The 19,161-nt window shown below is 37.7% G+C and overlaps 1 protein-coding gene across 3 annotated transcripts; it reads right to left on the bottom strand.

Annotated features, from left to right (window-relative positions):
• Nucleotides 1–9,106: 9,106 nt before the first annotated feature.
• On the bottom strand, nucleotides 9,107–18,507 carry LOC103715731 (uncharacterized). 3 transcript variants are annotated; one of them, XM_039116236.3, is made up of 9 exons: nucleotides 17,875–18,507; nucleotides 17,104–17,193; nucleotides 16,552–16,965; nucleotides 15,870–16,005; nucleotides 15,579–15,741; nucleotides 12,835–12,963; nucleotides 11,293–11,487; nucleotides 9,641–9,763; nucleotides 9,107–9,548 (listed from the first exon to the last, which is right to left on the bottom strand). In XM_039116236.3, exons 1-9 carry the CDS (start codon nucleotides 18,062–18,064, stop codon nucleotides 9,447–9,449), a joined length of 1,542 nt encoding a protein of 513 aa, XP_038972164.2. In that variant the 5' UTR covers nucleotides 18,065–18,507; the 3' UTR covers nucleotides 9,107–9,446. The 3 variants fall into 3 exon arrangements, with proteins under 3 accessions (XP_038972164.2, XP_038972163.2, XP_026663748.3); XM_039116235.3 differs by having other exon boundaries at nucleotides 17,104–17,196; nucleotides 17,875–18,492; XM_026807947.4 differs by lacking the exons at nucleotides 9,107–9,548; nucleotides 9,641–9,763 and adding an exon at nucleotides 11,062–11,209 and having other exon boundaries at nucleotides 17,104–17,196; nucleotides 17,875–18,269.
• Between the last annotated feature and the right edge of the window lie 654 nt (nucleotides 18,508–19,161).

Raw genomic sequence — 19,161 nt, 5'->3', positions numbered from 1 at the left:
GACGCTTTAAAAAGCGTCGGCTATAGACGACGCTAATTAGCGTCGTCGTAGACTGGGGACTAAGACGACGCTTATACGCGTCGTCAGAAGTAAAATTGACATCAAAACCTAGCGGTCGTTCGCCTCCTCCTCATTCTACATCCCGATCAAGGCTAGCCGTAGCTCCTCTCCTCCTCCCTCCTCTTCGGCGACGAGCAGCCGACCCTTGTCCGCTCCGGCGCCGAGCAACGTCCGACGGCGAGCTCCTCTCCTCCTCCCTCCTCTCTCCTCTCCGACGATGAGCGGCCAACCCTTGTCCTCTCCGGCGCCGGGCGACATTCGACGGCAAGCTCCTCTCCTCCTCCCTCCTCTCCGGCATTTAATAGCAAGTGAGTTTTTTCCCCAATCCTCTCCGGCATTTCAAATTTTAGAATTAACCAAATATTAGTAGCTCGTGGATTGGTCCATACAAACAATGCCTATATGAAGTCCTTATTTGTATGCATGATGTATTGTCCTTATTTGCGGCGAATCGTGGTGCTTATTTTTGGATACTTATATGGTTTTTTTGCATTATATTGCCTTTTATATTTCCCTCGGTTGTTATTGCAGCACTTGATTTTTCTGATTCTATGTAGAATTTTTGTAATCCTTCTTTGCATTTTGTTCTTGATTTTATTGGCCTTATTCGAAACCCCCCCAAAAAAAGGAAAAACAATTCAAATGGGCAGCTATTTTTACGGGGCTTGTTTCTTAGTCCTCTGCTACAAGATAGAGAAAGAACATTTCATGGAAGTTTTGTTTAGGCGTGTCTGGGAGCATCACGAGCAGGATGGCCCGCTTGCTGTGGGTGCAGCCACAATGACACTCTCAAAGGAGAAGCCAAGATCCTGTTTGCCCGAAGCATAGGTAGGATGCAATTTGAACATGACCCAATCGGAAATTTATCAAACTGCAATGTAGTGCTATTTTGCTTATTAAAAGGAAAAGTTTACTGAAGGGGATGAAAACATGAGATTTCTTTTCATGATGAAGAAGCAACAATGCAAATTTATATTCAACTTTTAACTAATAGATTTATTTTTTCTTGGCTAGCAGCATGCAAACATTTATGCCTTCCACTTGCTTTTGTCAAACAGAAAGCAAATGATCTTTCTGAAGATGATGCTCAGTTGATAACTTACCAATCCAATCCATTGCATACACTTTAAATCCATTATCATTCAGTTGCTTTGCCAAATAATTATATCTTCCACTGCAGACCACAAAACAGTTTCCTTCAGCAGCACTTCAAAATTTATGCATAAGCTCCTGCAGTTGCCTTAATAAATTTTAGTGGAATGAGATGTTAACACACCTGTGCTCATTCAAGCCATGCAAAAGAACCACCAGTCCCCTGCACCAGGTAAACAAAAAACAACAGGTGTCTTGAATTGAGAGATTTAAAAAATCCTGAATTCTGTAATTTAGATAGGGTGACAAAAGGCAAACCATACAGTCCTGCACAATTGTTAGTGCAAGACACAAAGGGCATATACAAGGATTCTAGATCGTACATCCTCCATGATTCAGAGCCATAAAAATTCAATGATGATGGTTATTTACATCGAGAACTTTAAATACAAGGACTAAATGTCAGCACAACTTCCAGAACTCGTAGCAAGCTAACAAACCATGCACTGTTGCATCTTGTAAAGTTTTAGCATCAACATGACATACTCTGAAAAAGATTATATGGTTTAGTAATTTCTAGGAGATACAGTGTAGTTCCTGTAGTCTGAAGTTGTTACATCCTTGCCAATTCAATTGGCATAGGGATCTAAATCAAGGATCAACATGACAAGGGAATAAAATAACAATCCTACTTATGCAACTTGGAAGTCAGAATCCATTTTCTCTTGCATCGATGCTCTTTGTAAAAGTCTTAGCAACTGTTCTTGACAACCTATGCAAAATATGGTAACTGAAAAACAGAGGTCCCTGGCATGGTCAGCAACTGTTCTTGATATAGAAATGTTTTCTGAGTAATATTTCATCAGATAATAAGAAGTACATCATCAGTGCAAGGTCTAAATAATATAGATTAGTTTGGTTCCAATTCTCACTAATTGAATTAGTTCATTTCCAGGTTAAGCGGTTGGATGTCCTAATATTCTTACCCAGCCAGACCATATATATATATATATATATATAGTTTATAAACCAATCTCTCTTTGTGCCATTTAGCACAAAGAGAGATTAGAGTTTAGGTCCTTGGCACGCCAAGGCTTGGGCATCAAGCACAAGGTGTCAATCCCAAAACTTTTTTATGAGGGCCTTGTTAGCTGTTCTAGTTCGGTTGAACAGGCTGTATGTTTATCTATATAGACACCGTTGTGAAGTATGGACGGTTTCATTTTGCTAGTTTTCTGTGTTGAGTATTGCTGGAAATCTTGATGTTTGATGTCATTCAGTGTGCACACATTCAATAACTTCGCTGGATTGAAATTGCAGTAATTATAAACCAATCTCTCTTTATGCCATTTGCCGTATGCCATGTTAGCAATAGAAAGGTTCTTTGTGATTATAGGATTGCTACGATCTTTTTCAATTGCTCAGCTGATCACATTGAATTAATTAGCAATTCATTTAGATTCTAACTCTTATTTAACTAATATTGCTTTTTATTTTGTGCATACTAGGTAACAATATGCCGCGAGAAAAACAATTCAGAGATGTTGAGTTTCAATACACGTCCGTGGGATGTTCTTCCGATCAGTCCCTGCAGTCCCAGCAGCCCGACGAGCCCCAGCAGCATGAGTCCCATACTCAGCACGAGTCTCAGTCTGAGCACGTGCCACCTGTTGATTGTCCAGACGAGGATGACGTGCACATCCGGGGTAATTTGATTTACATTTTATATATTAATTTTTCGTACAATCTAATTTTATTAAATCATTTGCCTTTAATGTTTTAATTAATGGATGGATATTTTATTTTATTTTTATAGATGAACTAGGGAGAGTGAGGAGGACACGAGGACCCACTCGAGCATAGGACGTGTGGAGCCTATGCGAGGATGAGAAGATTGTGGTACATTGCAATGAACTGGGGCAGCCTATCAAGAGGGCTGCAAGCATTTTATCGACTTTTCTAGGATCGGTTGCGCGAAGGGGTCAGTTGTGTCCGCTCAACTATACGAAATGGAATGAATGCTTCCTTCGTATAAGGTTGAGCTTCTTAAAGTTATTGAGGTAAATAATAGAATTTGTTTACTATCACAATTTTATTTTTTGATTTAATATTGTTATAACATTCTTTAATTACTTTGGTGTAGAAAAAGTTTTTGCTCCCTAAAGAGAGCCATGATTGGGTGCTGAAGTCCGTCAACTGCAAGTGGAAAGAATATAGGGCCAAGTTAAAGGCGGATTGGAAGCACGATGGTATGACGGAAGAGGAGGTTGCCCATGTTTGTCCTCCTGATGTAATCCCTCATCAGTGGAGGGAGCTTGTCCACTATTAGTTTTCCATGAAAGCTCAGGTTATGTATATTTTTTCAATACCTTAGATTGTATTTACTAATAATTTAAATTACAAATTTATATTGTTTATTCTTTTTTTGGGAAGACATATTCCAACATTGGTAAAGCTACACGAGCCTCTCAGACTGTTCCTCATACTTCAGGCTCGATGAGTTATGCTCGACGTAGAGTTGAATTCGTAAGTTTTTTTGAAACTCTTTGAAACTATTTTAAATTGTTCTATCATATAGCATGTATCATGATAACTAGCTTGCTAATATACTTTTTGTTGTAGATGGATGATAATGGGAGGGAGCCTGGTAAGGTGGAGTTTTATAAGATGACTCACACCCACCGAGATGGCAGTTTTGTTCGGGAGGAGTCAAGAGATATAGTTGTATGTATTCATCTTTGAATCTTTCAACGATATTTTTATTAGTTCTATTATTGGCATACATTAATATGAATTTTTCTTTTGAGAGATATAGGACAGGGCAACAACTCTTATTTCAGAGCACGTCGGGGAGTCATCATTATCCGACGCGACCAGTCATGTTGAAGCTCAAGTGCTCGCTGAATTATTGGGCCCAGAGCGTTACGGTAGAGTGAGGGGTTATGGCGTTAGGGTTACCTCCACTCAGTTGTCTGTAGTGGGCATGTATATAAGAAATTCTGGAGAAGGCAGTAGCAATGCAGAAGTTAGTAGACTTCGGGCAACAATTGAAGATATGAAGGATCGCCATCAGGCAGAGTTGGCGGAGCTTAAGCAGAACCAACAAACTTTGCAATCTCAGCTTGAGCATATTTCATATATGTTACAGCGATTTCTCCCTCCCTAGGTAAATAACTATATGTATTTGATGACTTTACATAATTATCACTTATTTTGCATGAGTTAATGATTTTCATATTCCTAACTTCTAAAGTTTCTCTTTTTTTTTGTAGATTCCTAATACTTCAACAGCTCGTAGAGATGATGATGGTGCTAAATTCGATCCCTAATACTTTTTAGACTGTTATTTAAGGAGTTTTATATGTATCTTTCTTATATTTTTCAAAAAACATTATAATTCTAGAACTTATTAATCACGTATGACAATATGAATGTTTTGAATGACCTGAATATTTGTGTTGATGTAAATGTAATGCAGGTTTATATTGATGTAAATATTGATTTATAATATACATCTGTTTTTCTAATATTTTTTTTTAAAAAAATTCCTCTCCCGACGCTTTAAAGTAGTTTATGCGTCGCTTTTTTGGCCTACACCGACGCTTTCGTAGCGTCGGGAAATTCCAGGTTTTACCGACGCTTCTGTTTAGCGTCGGCAAAAAAATTTCCCACTCAGGTATCGCCGATGCTTTTAGGTTTTTACCGACGCTTATTAGCGTCGGTAAAGGCTGTTAAAAATATCGGTAAAACTTATAATTCCTGCAGTGGAATGGCAAGTCTAGCTTGAAATCCGAGCTTAACATTTTCACCATCATACTACGACCCCAAAGTTGACTGGGATCTATAATAGAAATAATAGTAGTATGGCCATATAATATGCCATGGATAACCTGGGTGATTCATCGACTCACTTGAGTTATTTCAACTAAATAATATATATTGTTCCGAAAAAATTGGCATCGTTTATCCTGAGAAAGTAGAAAAGAAAACGAGAGATATCTTGAGTAGGTAAAAATAGTAATTTAAAATAATTGAGAAAAAGCAAAGGACATGCAAAAGATATGATCAATACATCAAATTCAAGCGGAAATTTTTGAATTATTACAAGAAATCATTCAATTCAATGAGCTTATGAAGAATGTGACAAGTTGTCACAACCCAAAACCTCATCCAAAATAGTTAGTCGGAAAGTATTTTTTTTGAATTTCTTAATCCTGTATAAGTACCCAGGATCTCCTCGGCGAATAACCGATGTAGGACTAAACATACGCTTGCACAAGTCCTCACATGCTCTCCCGTTAAAATCCTAACGTCCTCGTCAGGCTAAAGATTTAAAACCATTCAAATTTAATCGTAAGCACCACGATCTACCCGTGGTCAGCTTCTATGAACTTGTGCTTCAGTGTCTCTTATTTCATATAGGCTATGGGCCAAGTTAGCTTTGATACCATTTGTCACAACTCAAAATCTCATCCAAAATGGCTTGGTGGAAGATATTTTTTTGAGTTCCTTAGTCCTATATAAATGCTCAAAATTACCTCGGCGAATAACTGATGTGGGACTAAACACACACCCGTACTTAACCTCACATAAGTAGTTGGATCATCACTTTTGAGCTTGGATTAGATCGTCAATTATTCCGCTACATATAATATGTCTGATCACAAACAACAGCCCAGAAACTAATCGTTCATTTTAAGCAATAACCTGTTGGTATCTAGATCGGTCCACTCCAAGTTGATGACCTACTGCCTTAAAACCTAATCCGAGAAAACGTGATAACGACGGTCATGCAATGCTGTGCACGAGGAATAATCATGCAGACAGCAGTTATATAATAGAATGAATGCAAGGTTTCAATAATACTGCCATCCCATTACAAGGGTCCCAGCGGTTCGTTCATCATTATTGGAAATTATAGTGTAGGTATCATTGCTATTTGCCCAGTTCAACAATTATTTCACAATATATAGCAAATAATGAAAGCATAAACTGACAAATCACTGCTCACAAATTATATGATTTCTGTGAATTGACCCTCTACATACCTATTTTATAAGTATTACTGTAGAAACAATAATAAGGCGAGGACCTCCCAAGCTGATGCAACGGCTACTCATAAATTCAAATAAGGGATGAACGAGATATAGAACTCAAGGTGTAAGCGGAGAAGTATGAATTGTATGGCACGGACCGCAACTACCCCCAATAGCATATTAAACCTGTCTTTTCTATGATTAGAACACGTAACAAAACAGCCAACGGACACGGTTCGGTGGACAAGACTCATCTCCCACCACCCTTCACGGACGTATTTGGATTCCTCTGCTTCCACCCACCAACCAAACAACAGGCCACCAGAAGGAGATTATTAGAGAGAGAGAAGGAGAGGGAGATAGGGGATGTCAAAGCTGCAGCGATCTTCGGTATCGTTTCGCCGGCAAGGCTCATCGGGCCGAATTTGGGACGATCCTCTCCGTGGAATGGATTGCGGAGGAGCAGCCACGCCGGTGCCCGACCCCGATCCGTCGTTATCCGGCAATCTGTTCCCTGACCCCAGAGCCCAGACTCCTGCCGTCGTCCCTCCTCTCGCCCAACCCCTCAAGCGCACAAAGCAGCCACGGAGGCATCGTTGCTTATGTGCATGTATCAGACCTTCTTCCTCCGCCACCCCAAAAAAATAGGACTTGTTTTTCTTTTGATACAACTCGTTTTGAGCCACATTTGTTTTCGTTGAATTCCATTTTTTTAGTTTTTTATTTCGTGAGTGCAGTTGAGCTCGCCTTGTAAATGGAAATATTGTACATATGGATGACGGTTTCTTTTTCTTTTACGTTTCTTTCTGTTTTGAGTCTTGGATGATATGACAATGAACCGGCAGCAAATAAAGTTGACGAATTTACCAGACTAAAGTTTTTTATTTTTTATATATATTTGATGAATTCAGACTCTTCCTTGGGAAGATGGAGGATTTAGATTTGAGCCATTGATGATGCATCTACAAGTCTTTGAACTTGGATCGTTTGCACCCAATGGACCTACCGATTTATTTATTTTTTTCATTATTTATCAAATAAATTATAACTTGGATTCAAGGAGTAATTTGACTTAAATATGGTATTATGATGATAGAATAGTGCAAAAGTTAAACAGCATTGGGATCGACAATGCATACAATAGCCAGCGGTTAAGATATTTAGCTGTTAAATAATAATGTGCATGGAAATTAACGTATAATCTTTAATTATCTTTGTAATATATCGATAGTATTAATTAGACCTTGGTCCCAGTAGCTACATCCCTCTTCCTAGCAATCAAATATTCTAATCTTGAATATTACATCCTCAAGCAACAACTGATCATCTTCTGAAACCTTAATATTTGATGTAAGCTTTAGCATAATACTGCAAATATCCCTTCCATCTAGGGTCTTTCAATCCAAACACCCGTGCTTTCAATCTTAGAAATGAAAACTAAAGCACCTTTCTGTTTTAGCTTCTCAGGAACCCAACCGACCATAGTTTCGTCACAAGATGGGATTTATCAATCATTCATCTACATTATATAATAATTGTTGTAAAAATGAACAAGGTTTTGTTAGATAAAGCAGATCAACACCTAGATAGTATGTCTAATTTCAATATTTTCTATATGTTTCTGTTCCAAAAAAATAGCTTGATTAGTTGCCGATCCAGTTTACTGACCATTTTTGAGAAGGATAGTGGAAGAAACATGCTTGCAAAATCTGTCTCTGTTTTTTTAAAAATATTTTTTAATTTGATCACAGAGGTTTGCTGAGCCAAAGGGAAACCATTTGACTCGTTGCTTAAATGTACACTAGTAGGGAGCTTAGAACATAATATGAAGTGAATTTTCATTCATGATATAAACTTGGTTGCAATCCTCCACCATGGTGGCAATTCCACAACAGATTTTTAAGCAAAGGCTGAACCTCGCCCCCCCCCCCCCCCAAAAAAAAAAAGAAAATTGTAACTTGAGGGAAATCAGTCTCCGCATGGAGCTGTGGCTTCTCGGCTGTTTCCCACGCACGGGCAACACCGTCCACCACAATCCAAGATGAATCATTTCCTGAATCCAATTTGATTCACTTTGTATGAGAAATTATGGTACGAACCTGCGCGTTACCATGCGTTTTCTTCATCATGCACTTTAACCTTGTAAATGGTAAATGATAAGCAGTACGTTTACGGCCAACCCTAAACAGCAGCGGTATACCTAAGGTCGCGAGCCCATTCATCCAGTATCATCAGAGTTAATACTAAAATCTACCTGCTTGGAGCTGGAATTAGAACTTTGTTTATGTGGGTCCAATCCTTTCGGGTCCAAGTTTCTCTAAAATTCTGCCTTTGGTTAACAGGAAAAGCTCACCTAGCTTGAAATCCTTTATGGTAAAATTGATCTTAGGTAAAACAGGAAATTTATTTTGATCAAATCAAACTGCATAGTTTAGAGTTTGTTTGCTGTGGGACATGTCTTGTTTAAAGATTCATTTAACGGAATTCCACTTACTTTTTTTTTATTTCGATTCTATTTTAATAACCATTTTCGGGACAAAGGACTATATGTACAGCATCACCTTCAGGTAAGCAATTAAACAAAACCCTTTTTTTTCTTTTCCTTGGGGAAATATAATCTCAGAAAAATACTGCAACAAACATACATTGATAATTAGTGAGATGGTGAATGATAGTTTTTAATCAATTTCAAAATACCCAAATGTATGCTGTGGGGCATGTCTTGTTTAAAGATTTATTTAACAGAATTCCACTTACATTTTTTTTTTATTTCGACTCTATTTCAATAACCATTTTCGGGACAAAGGACTATATGTACAGCATTACCTTCAGGTAAGCAATTAAACAAAGCCCTTTTTTTTCTTTTCCTTGGGGAAAAATAAACTCAGTAAAATACTGCAACAAACATACATTGATAATTAGTGAGATGGTGAATGATAATTTTTAATCAATTTCCAATTGTCATCAACATTTGTACCACTCTGATCTGCAGCTTACCATCAGCTTACTCTTCTACTACTGGCCTTTAACTAGTCATTTTCAGCATACATTTGGGTATTTTGAAATTGAAGAACTGCTGTTATTTTCCAGGGAATGGACACCCTCCTTGTGTGCCAGGCAAAAATCCAATGCCACAAAAGATCTATCCCAAAGAGTGAAAATTTTGGCATGTCACCCTGTAGCTTCTTTAATCTCAGGACTTGTCGACTACTCCAACACAAACATTTCAAGTAAGCTGGTTGACATTAATTTTTCGACTTAAAGACAATGCACCGCGAGCTGGTGGTAATTGCTGTAGTTGATCCCATTTAACCGCACACAGCATAAGAGATGCTCAGGCAACTCTTCAGCTTTGTTTCCCTGCATAAAATCAAAGTCATGTCCTCCTGTCCTATCTAATTACACAGAAAATATAGGTGTTTATCCACATTAGTGCTGAACCAAAAGGTTACCTGTATTGTTAGGCCGACATCCAAGATGCACAGTTTCAGCCTGTCTAGAAATGTTTCAAATCCTTTCCTTGAGATGTAACTGAATCTATGCATATCCAAATCAATCTCAAGGTAATTCTCTCCCTGTCAAAGAGACACAGGGAGCGGCAGTGTCAGATGGTCCTTTTTCCCCCTTTTTTTGGATGTTATATGTAAGACTGTCGTATCATGACACCAAATGTTATTTAGACAGAGGAAGTGTCCCAAAAATCTGCAGGTTTGAGACATCTTCTGGTACAAGTTTTACACTAACTGCAGTAAATTTGTCGAGTATATGGTAAAACCACTCTCTGGAAAATAAAGCCTTTGGAGGCAATGCTCCCCAGCTCTCGCAGCAACAAACTTTCCACACAAAGTAGACTCAAATATAGTATAGCCTTCAGAATCCAAAATATGCATTTTCTCGAGTCTCTACTAATAAGTTGTAGTCAAGCAACCAATTTAGTAAAGAAAAGATGGGGAAAGTATTGCAGTAAAAGTGTGTCCATTTAAGTGCCAGTTTGGTTGTAATAAGTGTCAGAAAGGATGACAGTAAGTAAACAGGGAGTGGACTTGAAGAAAAGTTCCCGTTCTAAGTAGTCGACAGAACAGAAGTGAGTTTCTGAAAGTATCAATTGCAACAGGAACTATGACCAATGATAGCCGGACATTCTATATATGACTTTTTATAAGCATGGTCAAGATATAGTTAAATATAGTGGCAAAAGTCTGACAAGATTGTTTTCAAATTGTTGAAAGTGAAACAGTTAATTACAGTACAAATTCGCAACCAATAGTGGATTACTTAAGTTGCTGATGAGGAAATAAAAAAAGATTGGTTAAACCGACTGTCAGTAAGCAGGTAGGTATCCTGCCTGGTTTGACTTACATAATTTACCTAAAAAACTCATCAGCATTTTTGTTGTTTGGAAAACTATATAAAAAAAAAGAAAAACAAAAAGATTTTTCCAAGAAAAAAAGGCCTTAGGAAAATCTGTTTCTGTATTATTTCATTTTTTCCACCATCCGAACAGCTATAAAACTCAAAATTTTCATATTATCTAGTTTTCTATAGCCTTATTTGAAGCAACTAAACATATACCCTAAGTGTAAGCTGGGAAAGGGGTTATAGAGGAAAGAAGCTGATGCGCCGCACCCCCCCCCCCCCAACACACACACAGAGAATAAAATAAAATAAAATAAAATAAGATAAAATAAGAATTGTAGTTTGCATGCTTAAGCCAGAGTTTTTACCTGTTTAGACAAAAAGACAATATAAGGAGTAGACACGAAGGAAACAGAGAATGAGTTTGCCCAATTTCCAGCCTAGCATGAGTGTTGGTCTACCCAAAACAAATCTAACACAGAAGGCTACGCCTTAGAGTCCACTATGTTTGGTCATGCCAGCAACATCCCTAGTTGTTGGCATTAGGCTGTGCAGAAGCATTGGCCAATTGGGAGCATCTTTTTGTGTCTGTGCTGGATGCTAAAACACATGCCTGCTTCATTTCAGCAATTCCATTTGTTTCACTTAATTTCTTTTTTAAAGGCCTGTAGTTAGAAAACTCAAGGAAATGACGATTAAAATGATACATGGGTCTGAAATCAACATTATTTGTGTAGTACGAACTTACCAAGTAAAAATCATGCTGAGGACGAGAGAGCACCGGCTTCTCATTGTATGCATGCATAAGTTTCCTCTCTGCTGCACTTAAAGGAAGATCCTCCAAATTTGCTACACGACCAAGTATTTTTAACCTTTCCCTAAAGGGAACAATCGTATCCATAGGAAAGCCTTTGACCCTTTCTGTCTCATCATCAATCAACCTCTGTGCAAGGAATATCACATGCCATAAGGAACATATGATAAATCCACAAGACAAATACCAGGAAAATAAATGAATAAACAGATCTACTTCTAACAAAATCAGGATTATGGAAGTAATTCTATAGATACAATAAAAATAAGCTATCTGCCGAAATAACAGACTGTATCAATGATGACAGACTGATATGAGTTACAGAAAAAACAGTGAAACATGCATTAATAACAGCATGGCTATTTTGGTGGAAATTGTGTAGTGATAATCTAAATGGTTTGCACCTTCTCATATTGCATGCTGGGGTGATCCAAAAATCAATTCAATTGTCATATGATAGAGGTTGTTAGACACTCAGGTTTCAAAGATGAACAAATAGAAAGTCTCCACTATGGTATGGGATATCACAGAATAGTTGAACTCAGTGCAGGAATGATGGATAATTTTTCTTGCTTTGCTATAAGATATGGGAGTCCACTAAAACATAAAAGCTAGTACCTGTGTACAAATCCTTAAGATTACTCATCTATAAACACTAACATACAAGGTTTTGCCTATTCCGTTTCCATTGTACATTCTTAACCTTGCAACTATACATGAATTAGATGGGAAACAACTTGCTGGTTGATAACCATATGATCTTATGGTTCATGGTTTGCCTCAAGTTAGGCAGGATCATGTCCAATGGTTACTACTTAAGAGAAAAGTTATATTATAATCAAAACTCTTCATGTAGTCATCAACCTTTCATGAGATAGATATCAAAGAAATCATTGTATTTAATTGATAAAAGTGATATTAAATGGGTAAGGACTTGCTGGTTGATAACCATATAATCTTATGATTCATAGTTTGCCTCAAGTTAGGCAGGATCATGTACAATGATTACTACTGATGAGAAAACTTAGGTTCGTAATCAAAACTCTTTATGCAGTCATCAACCATTCATGCGATAGATCCAAAAGAAATCACTACATTTAAATGATAAGAGTGATATTTAATTTAATTTGGGATTTATTGATGTTTATTGTTTACATATTGTTTCTCAAGCAGGTCTTCCAAGAAGAACAAACATTATAAAGACCCGGAATTAAGATATTTATATATGCAAACAAAATTGGCATGGTTAAAAATCCAGAATAACCAAGAGATCTACTTCATTCTTAACTCAAAGACTAAGCATCCAGCATCTATCATCGGGAACATTAAAACCTGCAAGTTTTGTGTAATGCATACAGAAAAGGTATCAAGTTTTTCTTGACTTTAACATAAGCACTAGGATGTATATTTCTGAATTACAACATGTCACTATAAAGCAAGATATGAAGCAATAAGTATGAGCACAATTCATCTTACTCTAATACTCTCCAGGAAATGAGATGGAAGTTCCTTCGAATAATTTTCAGAGAGCTTAAAATATAAGACAAAGCTCATCCCTTCACCATCAGTTTCACTCTGAAATATTGTAGTAGGATATAATGGAATCTGACAAAATCACAACAAATCTGATATGTGAATCAACTATCTAAACTGCTAAGTAGAAATACTAACTTTATATCCAGATAAAACAAGAACTTTACTACAGTAAATTATGGTAACCTAATCATTTAAAGAAACGAACAGTAAAACTCTACCATACTGAAATGATTTTGAAGTATTATAATGACCAGATTTGGAGTAAGTAACATGTTTAGATTCCGAACCAACTAAATATGAAGTTCAACTCGGACATATTTACAAAATATTGGCAGGTATTATTTAATTTTTCACTATTTCTTCGAGTGGTTACTTTCCTGTTAATCATTACCAGAATAAATTCTGTTATGCTATTTGTTCTTAAGATCATATTCTTTGTTCGCTAGAGGTTCCTAAAGTACATTGTTGCAGCTGCGACCAGGTTTTGCTGTTTTAGACATATATGGCCTTCATGATGTAATTACTAGAATGTATTAGAAACAGACGTACGCACGCACACGTGCATGCGCACAGAAAGAGAATCTTCAGAACAAACTTAACCTTCTCATTTCAACAGCTTCACACACACACACACACAGAGAGAGAGAGAGAGAGAGAGAGAGAGAGAGAGAGTAACAAAATCTACACGCGCGCGCGCGCGCGCATGGAGAGAGAGCTACAGAATTTAGTACACTGAGGTATCATCCAAAATGCATAAGAGTTATTCCAAGATTGTATTTCACAAAATAAACTTAATCTTTCTCATTTCAACAACCTCTATGAATAGCTAGGTGGAGGCTTTAATTATTCTGTTAATGGTGAACATATTCCAGCAATGCCCCAGTTACAACAAAAACATACTCTGTGAACATGATATGCAGTGCAAAGAAAAACTAGAAATGGACAGATAAAATTGTAAAAACTGATGGTTACTCAATTGTGCACTGATAAAAGAAAATTGCAGAACAGAAATTCTCATACACACAATTGTTATATATTCAAAACATTTCACCATTTTGGTCAATGTTTTCTTCTTGCTTCCACTCCTCTTCCCTGGTCACCTCTGAAATACTCTCCCCTTTCAGACTATGGTGCTGAACTTGAGCTATCTCTTTGACTACATATTAATATTACTAACTTATCTATCACTTTCCCCCCTTACTGCTACTTCTTGACCTCCTCAGATATACTTGTGTTTCGATTTGTTTTCTCATAATTATATCACACATAAATCCCAAACATCCTCATGTCCAATAAGTTCATATTAGTACATGTGAGCTCCTCATCAATTAGCAGCCTACTCAAAGCAGCTCAGGAGATAGTACAGTTCCGACAGCAATTCAAAAACCAGTACCCAATAACTACAAATAAACAACAACAAACCTTCTTTGAGTTTATAAGACATCCTGATACCGATTTGTTCTTATTCTATCACAAAGTGAAACAATGAAAAATGAGTTTATGAGATAAAAATTATATTTGACCAAAGTTGCAAATCCATTGTTTTTATAAAATTGTTACATTTTCCAATACTTTGCTTTCTATTTGTTTTATTTTAGGGCTTTATTTTTTTACCTTATTTTAGCAGCTTTATTTTTTTTATCTTCCCCCTCAAAACAACTCAGTTCAAATTTAGCCCAACTGAAAAATCACTAAATAGACTCTTCAATTTGAAACTATTCATAATAATTTAAAATTAGCATTTAAATTTTAACCCCACCCAAGAATTATTAAACATGACTGCAGAGCACAGGGTATATGCTCCAAGGGAATCTTCTTGAATATTATCAGTTTAATCTTCTTTTAAAAAGTGACAGGAACAAGCTTAAAGTTGACCAAAATTGTTAATTCATCATAACTAAGAACCTATTTTTGAGAAGCTAATAATTTTGAATTTGTAACTTCTTCGTAAAGTTGACCCTGTTATTACTTAGGCTACTTGATATTTAACAACTGAAAGGGTGTCCAAGTCCTAGGGATTGGGGAAAGCTAGATGTATGCAAACTTACCACCACATGTGGAGATGTTTTTTCATGTTTCAAACCTATAACTAGGGTCAAAATGGAGCAACCTTAGGCCGCCCTCCTTGGTACTTAACAACTAACACACACACACACAAAAAAAAAAAAAAAAAAAAAAATCATGTACCTTTTTGAGCATAGTAGAAATCATTTGTAGGTACATTCTCCACCCGAAACTTTTCTTTTAACCACCTGGGAACTAATGGTTACCTCAAACAACCAAAAATCAGGGGTTTAAGAACCCTGATACTTGCCATTGTCTCAGTTTTACCATGCAATCTAATAGCTTCATGATGTGATTCATAAGATAGCTTTTAATTGTTAGTTTAATTTGATCCACCAACTTCATTTTTGTAATTATCGGGTAATGGTTAATTATGATCTTGAAAGTATAAAAAATGGCTGGATGATTATTTAGATATGATAAAAAAAAATTGTAATATTTGACAGCACCTGTATCTTTTAGGTCATTGTGGTTATGAAAATTAGTAGGATGGGCCTAACTTGCACGAACCAAAACTAGATAATTTCTCGACCTAAATTTTTCAGCAAGCAAAATTTTTGAAATAGTAGTATGATACATGACTTATAAATGAAAACAAGTCAATTAATAGGTATTTATACCTGAACATTTACTACAAGAATAGGTGGGAGCTTGCCAGATGTATTCAAAATGGGAAGTTCCACGAATCGACTAATGTGATTTATTTTCTGCTGAGACAAGTAGACATCAACACCAATCGGATTATATGCTGCATAATTTGGAGCAAATTCTTTCTTCTTATCCCTGGAATATAATCCCAGATCAATGTTATAATCAGATTATTCATCATATGCATATTATCTCAAATTTACAAGTGCAGAATGGGACTTGATACATAAAATGTCAAAAACAGAAATGCATATAGCGCCCACCTATAATGGTGTTCTCCCCGGACTCTGAACGTACTAGGCTCAATCCATGACCAGCTATCAAATATTTTCTTCTCTGCTAGGCAGAATGGAACTTGAGAACCTGCTAGTGGTCTTTCAAGGATAGCCTTTGAAGAAACTAGAACACAAACGAATGGTCATAAGTACATGCAATTTTTAAATTCCCAATTAACTTTAATTTTAAACTCCATTAAAAAGACTTGTTTCTGGTCTCATATACAAGACCCTGACATCTATTGCACAAATCATTGCTAAACTGAAAGTATGAACTTAGAAAGATGACGATTTCAATAAGCAGTTGGAAAAACCAAAATAATAATAACAACCTGTTTAGATTCTAATATGCAGTTATGACTAATCCACATATTTATAAGAGGTAAAACACAAAGCAGCGACAAAGACTTGTTAAGTTCCAAATGACATTTCCAAACATATTACAACATAAACAGGTTCTTACCTGCATATTAAAATTAGATCAAACATACTTCAATGATTTTTTTCGAAGTGTGAGATAAGCATTATTTAAACAATTAGGCTGCTGAAAATTTTGATGGCATCACGATAAGACCATATCATGAGATAGACCAGAAGAATAGAAGAAGTTGGAATTATGCTATTGAAACACCAAAACTAGGATGATTCAAACAAGAGCATGAACGCTCACGCAGTGTTGCAGTAGCATGTCCCTCCCCAAGCTTTCGCTTGAAGGAAAGCTTCAAAGTAGTCTTTTTCGTTGAGTTTGGTGGACTGGAACTTAGAGATCTTCTCTTTTCAGCTGTTGGAGCTGTAGAAGCAAGGCAAGGCAAGCAATTGTTTGGCAGAATACCACAATTGTCCAGTATTCCGCCTTCTTCCCTACCAGCTTCTTCATCCAAAGAAAGGCTTGATACGTCATCACGGCTCACATAATTTTTCTCTGAAGTTCCTGTAGATTGCTCCCCTGATTTGTGGCCCCTGGGGTGTTGGTCAGTGGAAGAGATGGAGGAAGCATTGATAGCAGAACCTCCATGGGTGGCATCTTTTAAGGATGAAACACTTAACCTAGCCTCACTTTCAAATCCATTTAAAGAAGAAGCATCTGCAAAAAAATCACAGCATCACAAAGCTCGGAGTCAAGAAATCTGGGATAAATCCTGAGAAGTTAAACAATATGAATCATGTATAATCACTGCCGTGCTTCCAAAATTCAGATATGAAGGTATTTTGTGCTGCATACCATCCTGAAAGCTTTGGAAATCATCCTCGCCATCTGACTCTATTATTGCAATCGAGTCATACCATGCCTCCTCTTTGCTTCCAGATAGGCCTGCTACAATTCCAATTTAAGTCATGCCAAGTGTCAAGAAAACAAAATTCTCGATGGAGCAGCACCAGAGTGTTGCAAACAATAGAATAATTAAATCAAATGTCTATAAAGTCAGTGTCAGCAGGACAAAAGAAAAACTAGTATCAACGAAAACGTCAAATCGCATGTAGTACTACATATTGACAAATAAAATTACAAATCACAAAGTTAAGGATTTATCAGAAACCAATAGTTTCTTTTTATCAAAAAAAAATCAAATTTTAGTGGCTGGTGAGTTAACCGGTCTTCATCATAAGATTTGCCCTCTACCTCCATGCTCTCTCTTTAAATGGGCATGCTGAATTCCCAATAACGCCTCAAAGTCGCAAAAAATCTTGTCAGAAATCTAAGCAAAAGGACAGCACCAGCCAAGGATCTTTGATTCCATCCAAGATCTCAGCTTGGATCAACATTCTAAAACCATCAAAAATAAAAATTCAAAACCGACATGTTTCAACGCAAGTCTCATCAAAGCTTTAGGACAACAAAAACCACTTTACTAATTCTATCAGGAAGAGCATGGTGCAGCAAACCGACTCCTAATTCAACATCACAACTCAACGAAGTCAATGCCAGATCAATAAAAAAACTCATCTTGTTAAGCAAAAACCAATCCGGGATGAAAACAAAGAAAGCCACAACCTTGCAACGCGGGGTTGCAGTATGACCCCTGATCCCGCCCGTCCGCGATCTCCACCTCAACGATCGTCTCCATAGACTTCCGGGACGACACCCGCCTCCTGATCACCCTCCGCCGCCGCCTCCGCGCCCCTCCCGCGGGCTTCCTCCGCCCTCCCACGCACCCATCCGGCCTCGACACACAAGCCCCCATCCCACTCTCCCTCTCTCTCTTTCTCTCGAGGAGGAGAAGAATAGGAAGGAGAAGGCAGGCTAACAGAGAGAGAGAGAGAGAAAGAGAGAAAGAATAGGAGACGGCGGGCTCTGTGGTGCACTGGCCGCTTTGTCAAGCCTGCCGGGGCCCGAGATCGAGGAAGAAGTTGCGGGCCGGCCGAAAAGGCGTGGGACGGAGTCGCGACGGGGAGTTGGCAAGCCGCGGCGTAGTCTATTGTGGACGAGATGGACGCGTCACGCTGTCGACGCGTGTCGCCGGCACGTCCGGCCTCCCACGCTACCGCGACCGCGCGCTTTGTACTTTTCTTCCCCTCTCTGCGCTTCACGCCCACGAGCGGGTCTCCAATCTGGACGGAAACGGAGCTCAGCTGTGGTCCAGATTCCAGAACTCCAGACTCCGTCCTCTTTGGATTTCTTTTATATATATATATATATATATATATATATATATATATATAATCAATTTGGTTATTATGTCAAGCGGTAGAACGAGACTACCGAGAAAAGTAGCACGGCTTGGGCGCGTGGGCTAGAGAACGGCTACGCTCGGTTGCCTCGTGGTGGCGCGCAAGGGGTGTTAGGTTAGCCAGCTAATCCGCTGCTAAATTCTGATAAAAGATTTGACGATGGGCGTGGTTGGTGTTGTTGGTTGGAACGATCTTTTCGCGGGATTCCTACTTTGCTTTTATTAACACGATCTGCATTATTTTGGATAATGAATGGACTTTCCTTGCAAGTTGCAAGTGCATGCGCTTTTTCAAGTTCAATGCATTTGATTTGTAGTAAAAGCGTGACTGCAAATTATTATGGTCAAAAAAATTATAGCCATCTACCTCAATATTGGAGTATTTGCGTTTTAGCCTACCCCTGCTGCTTGCTTCACGGGTTCTTGCCGGCGGACTGAGGCCTTGGTGATATGTTCCATTTTTTCGTTGGATGATTATATGCCGTAATTTTTAAGTTTGCCCATCCTAGAATATTTTTTATCCATATTAATATACCTAAATAATAAAATATAACTATTATAGCAAGTAAAATATGGCCAGGAGCCAATAGGAAGTAGCTTAGCTAATTGGT

Source organism: Phoenix dactylifera, chromosome 1 (assembly GCF_051530095.1).
Source record: "Phoenix dactylifera cultivar Ajwa chromosome 1, Ajwa_hap1_PhDact_Kaust_v1.1, whole genome shotgun sequence".
NCBI classification, from domain to species: Eukaryota; Viridiplantae; Streptophyta; class Magnoliopsida; order Arecales; family Arecaceae; genus Phoenix; species Phoenix dactylifera.
The sequence above is the reverse complement of the archived record's forward strand: the minus strand, read 5'-3'. Positions and strand labels throughout refer to the sequence as shown.

Coding starts and splice junctions, on each gene's coding strand:
- LOC103715731 (XM_039116235.3), bottom strand. CDS start 18,064: ATGGGGGCTTGTGTGTCGAGGCCGGATGGGTGCGTGGGAGGGCGGAGG. Junction 17,197..17,874: donor CTGCAACCCCGCGTTGCAAG/GTTGTGGCTTTC, acceptor TTGGAATTGTAG/CAGGCCTATCTGGAAGCAAA. Junction 16,966..17,103: donor TTTCCAAAGCTTTCAGGATG/GTATGCAGCACA, acceptor ATTTTTTTGCAG/ATGCTTCTTCTTTAAATGGA.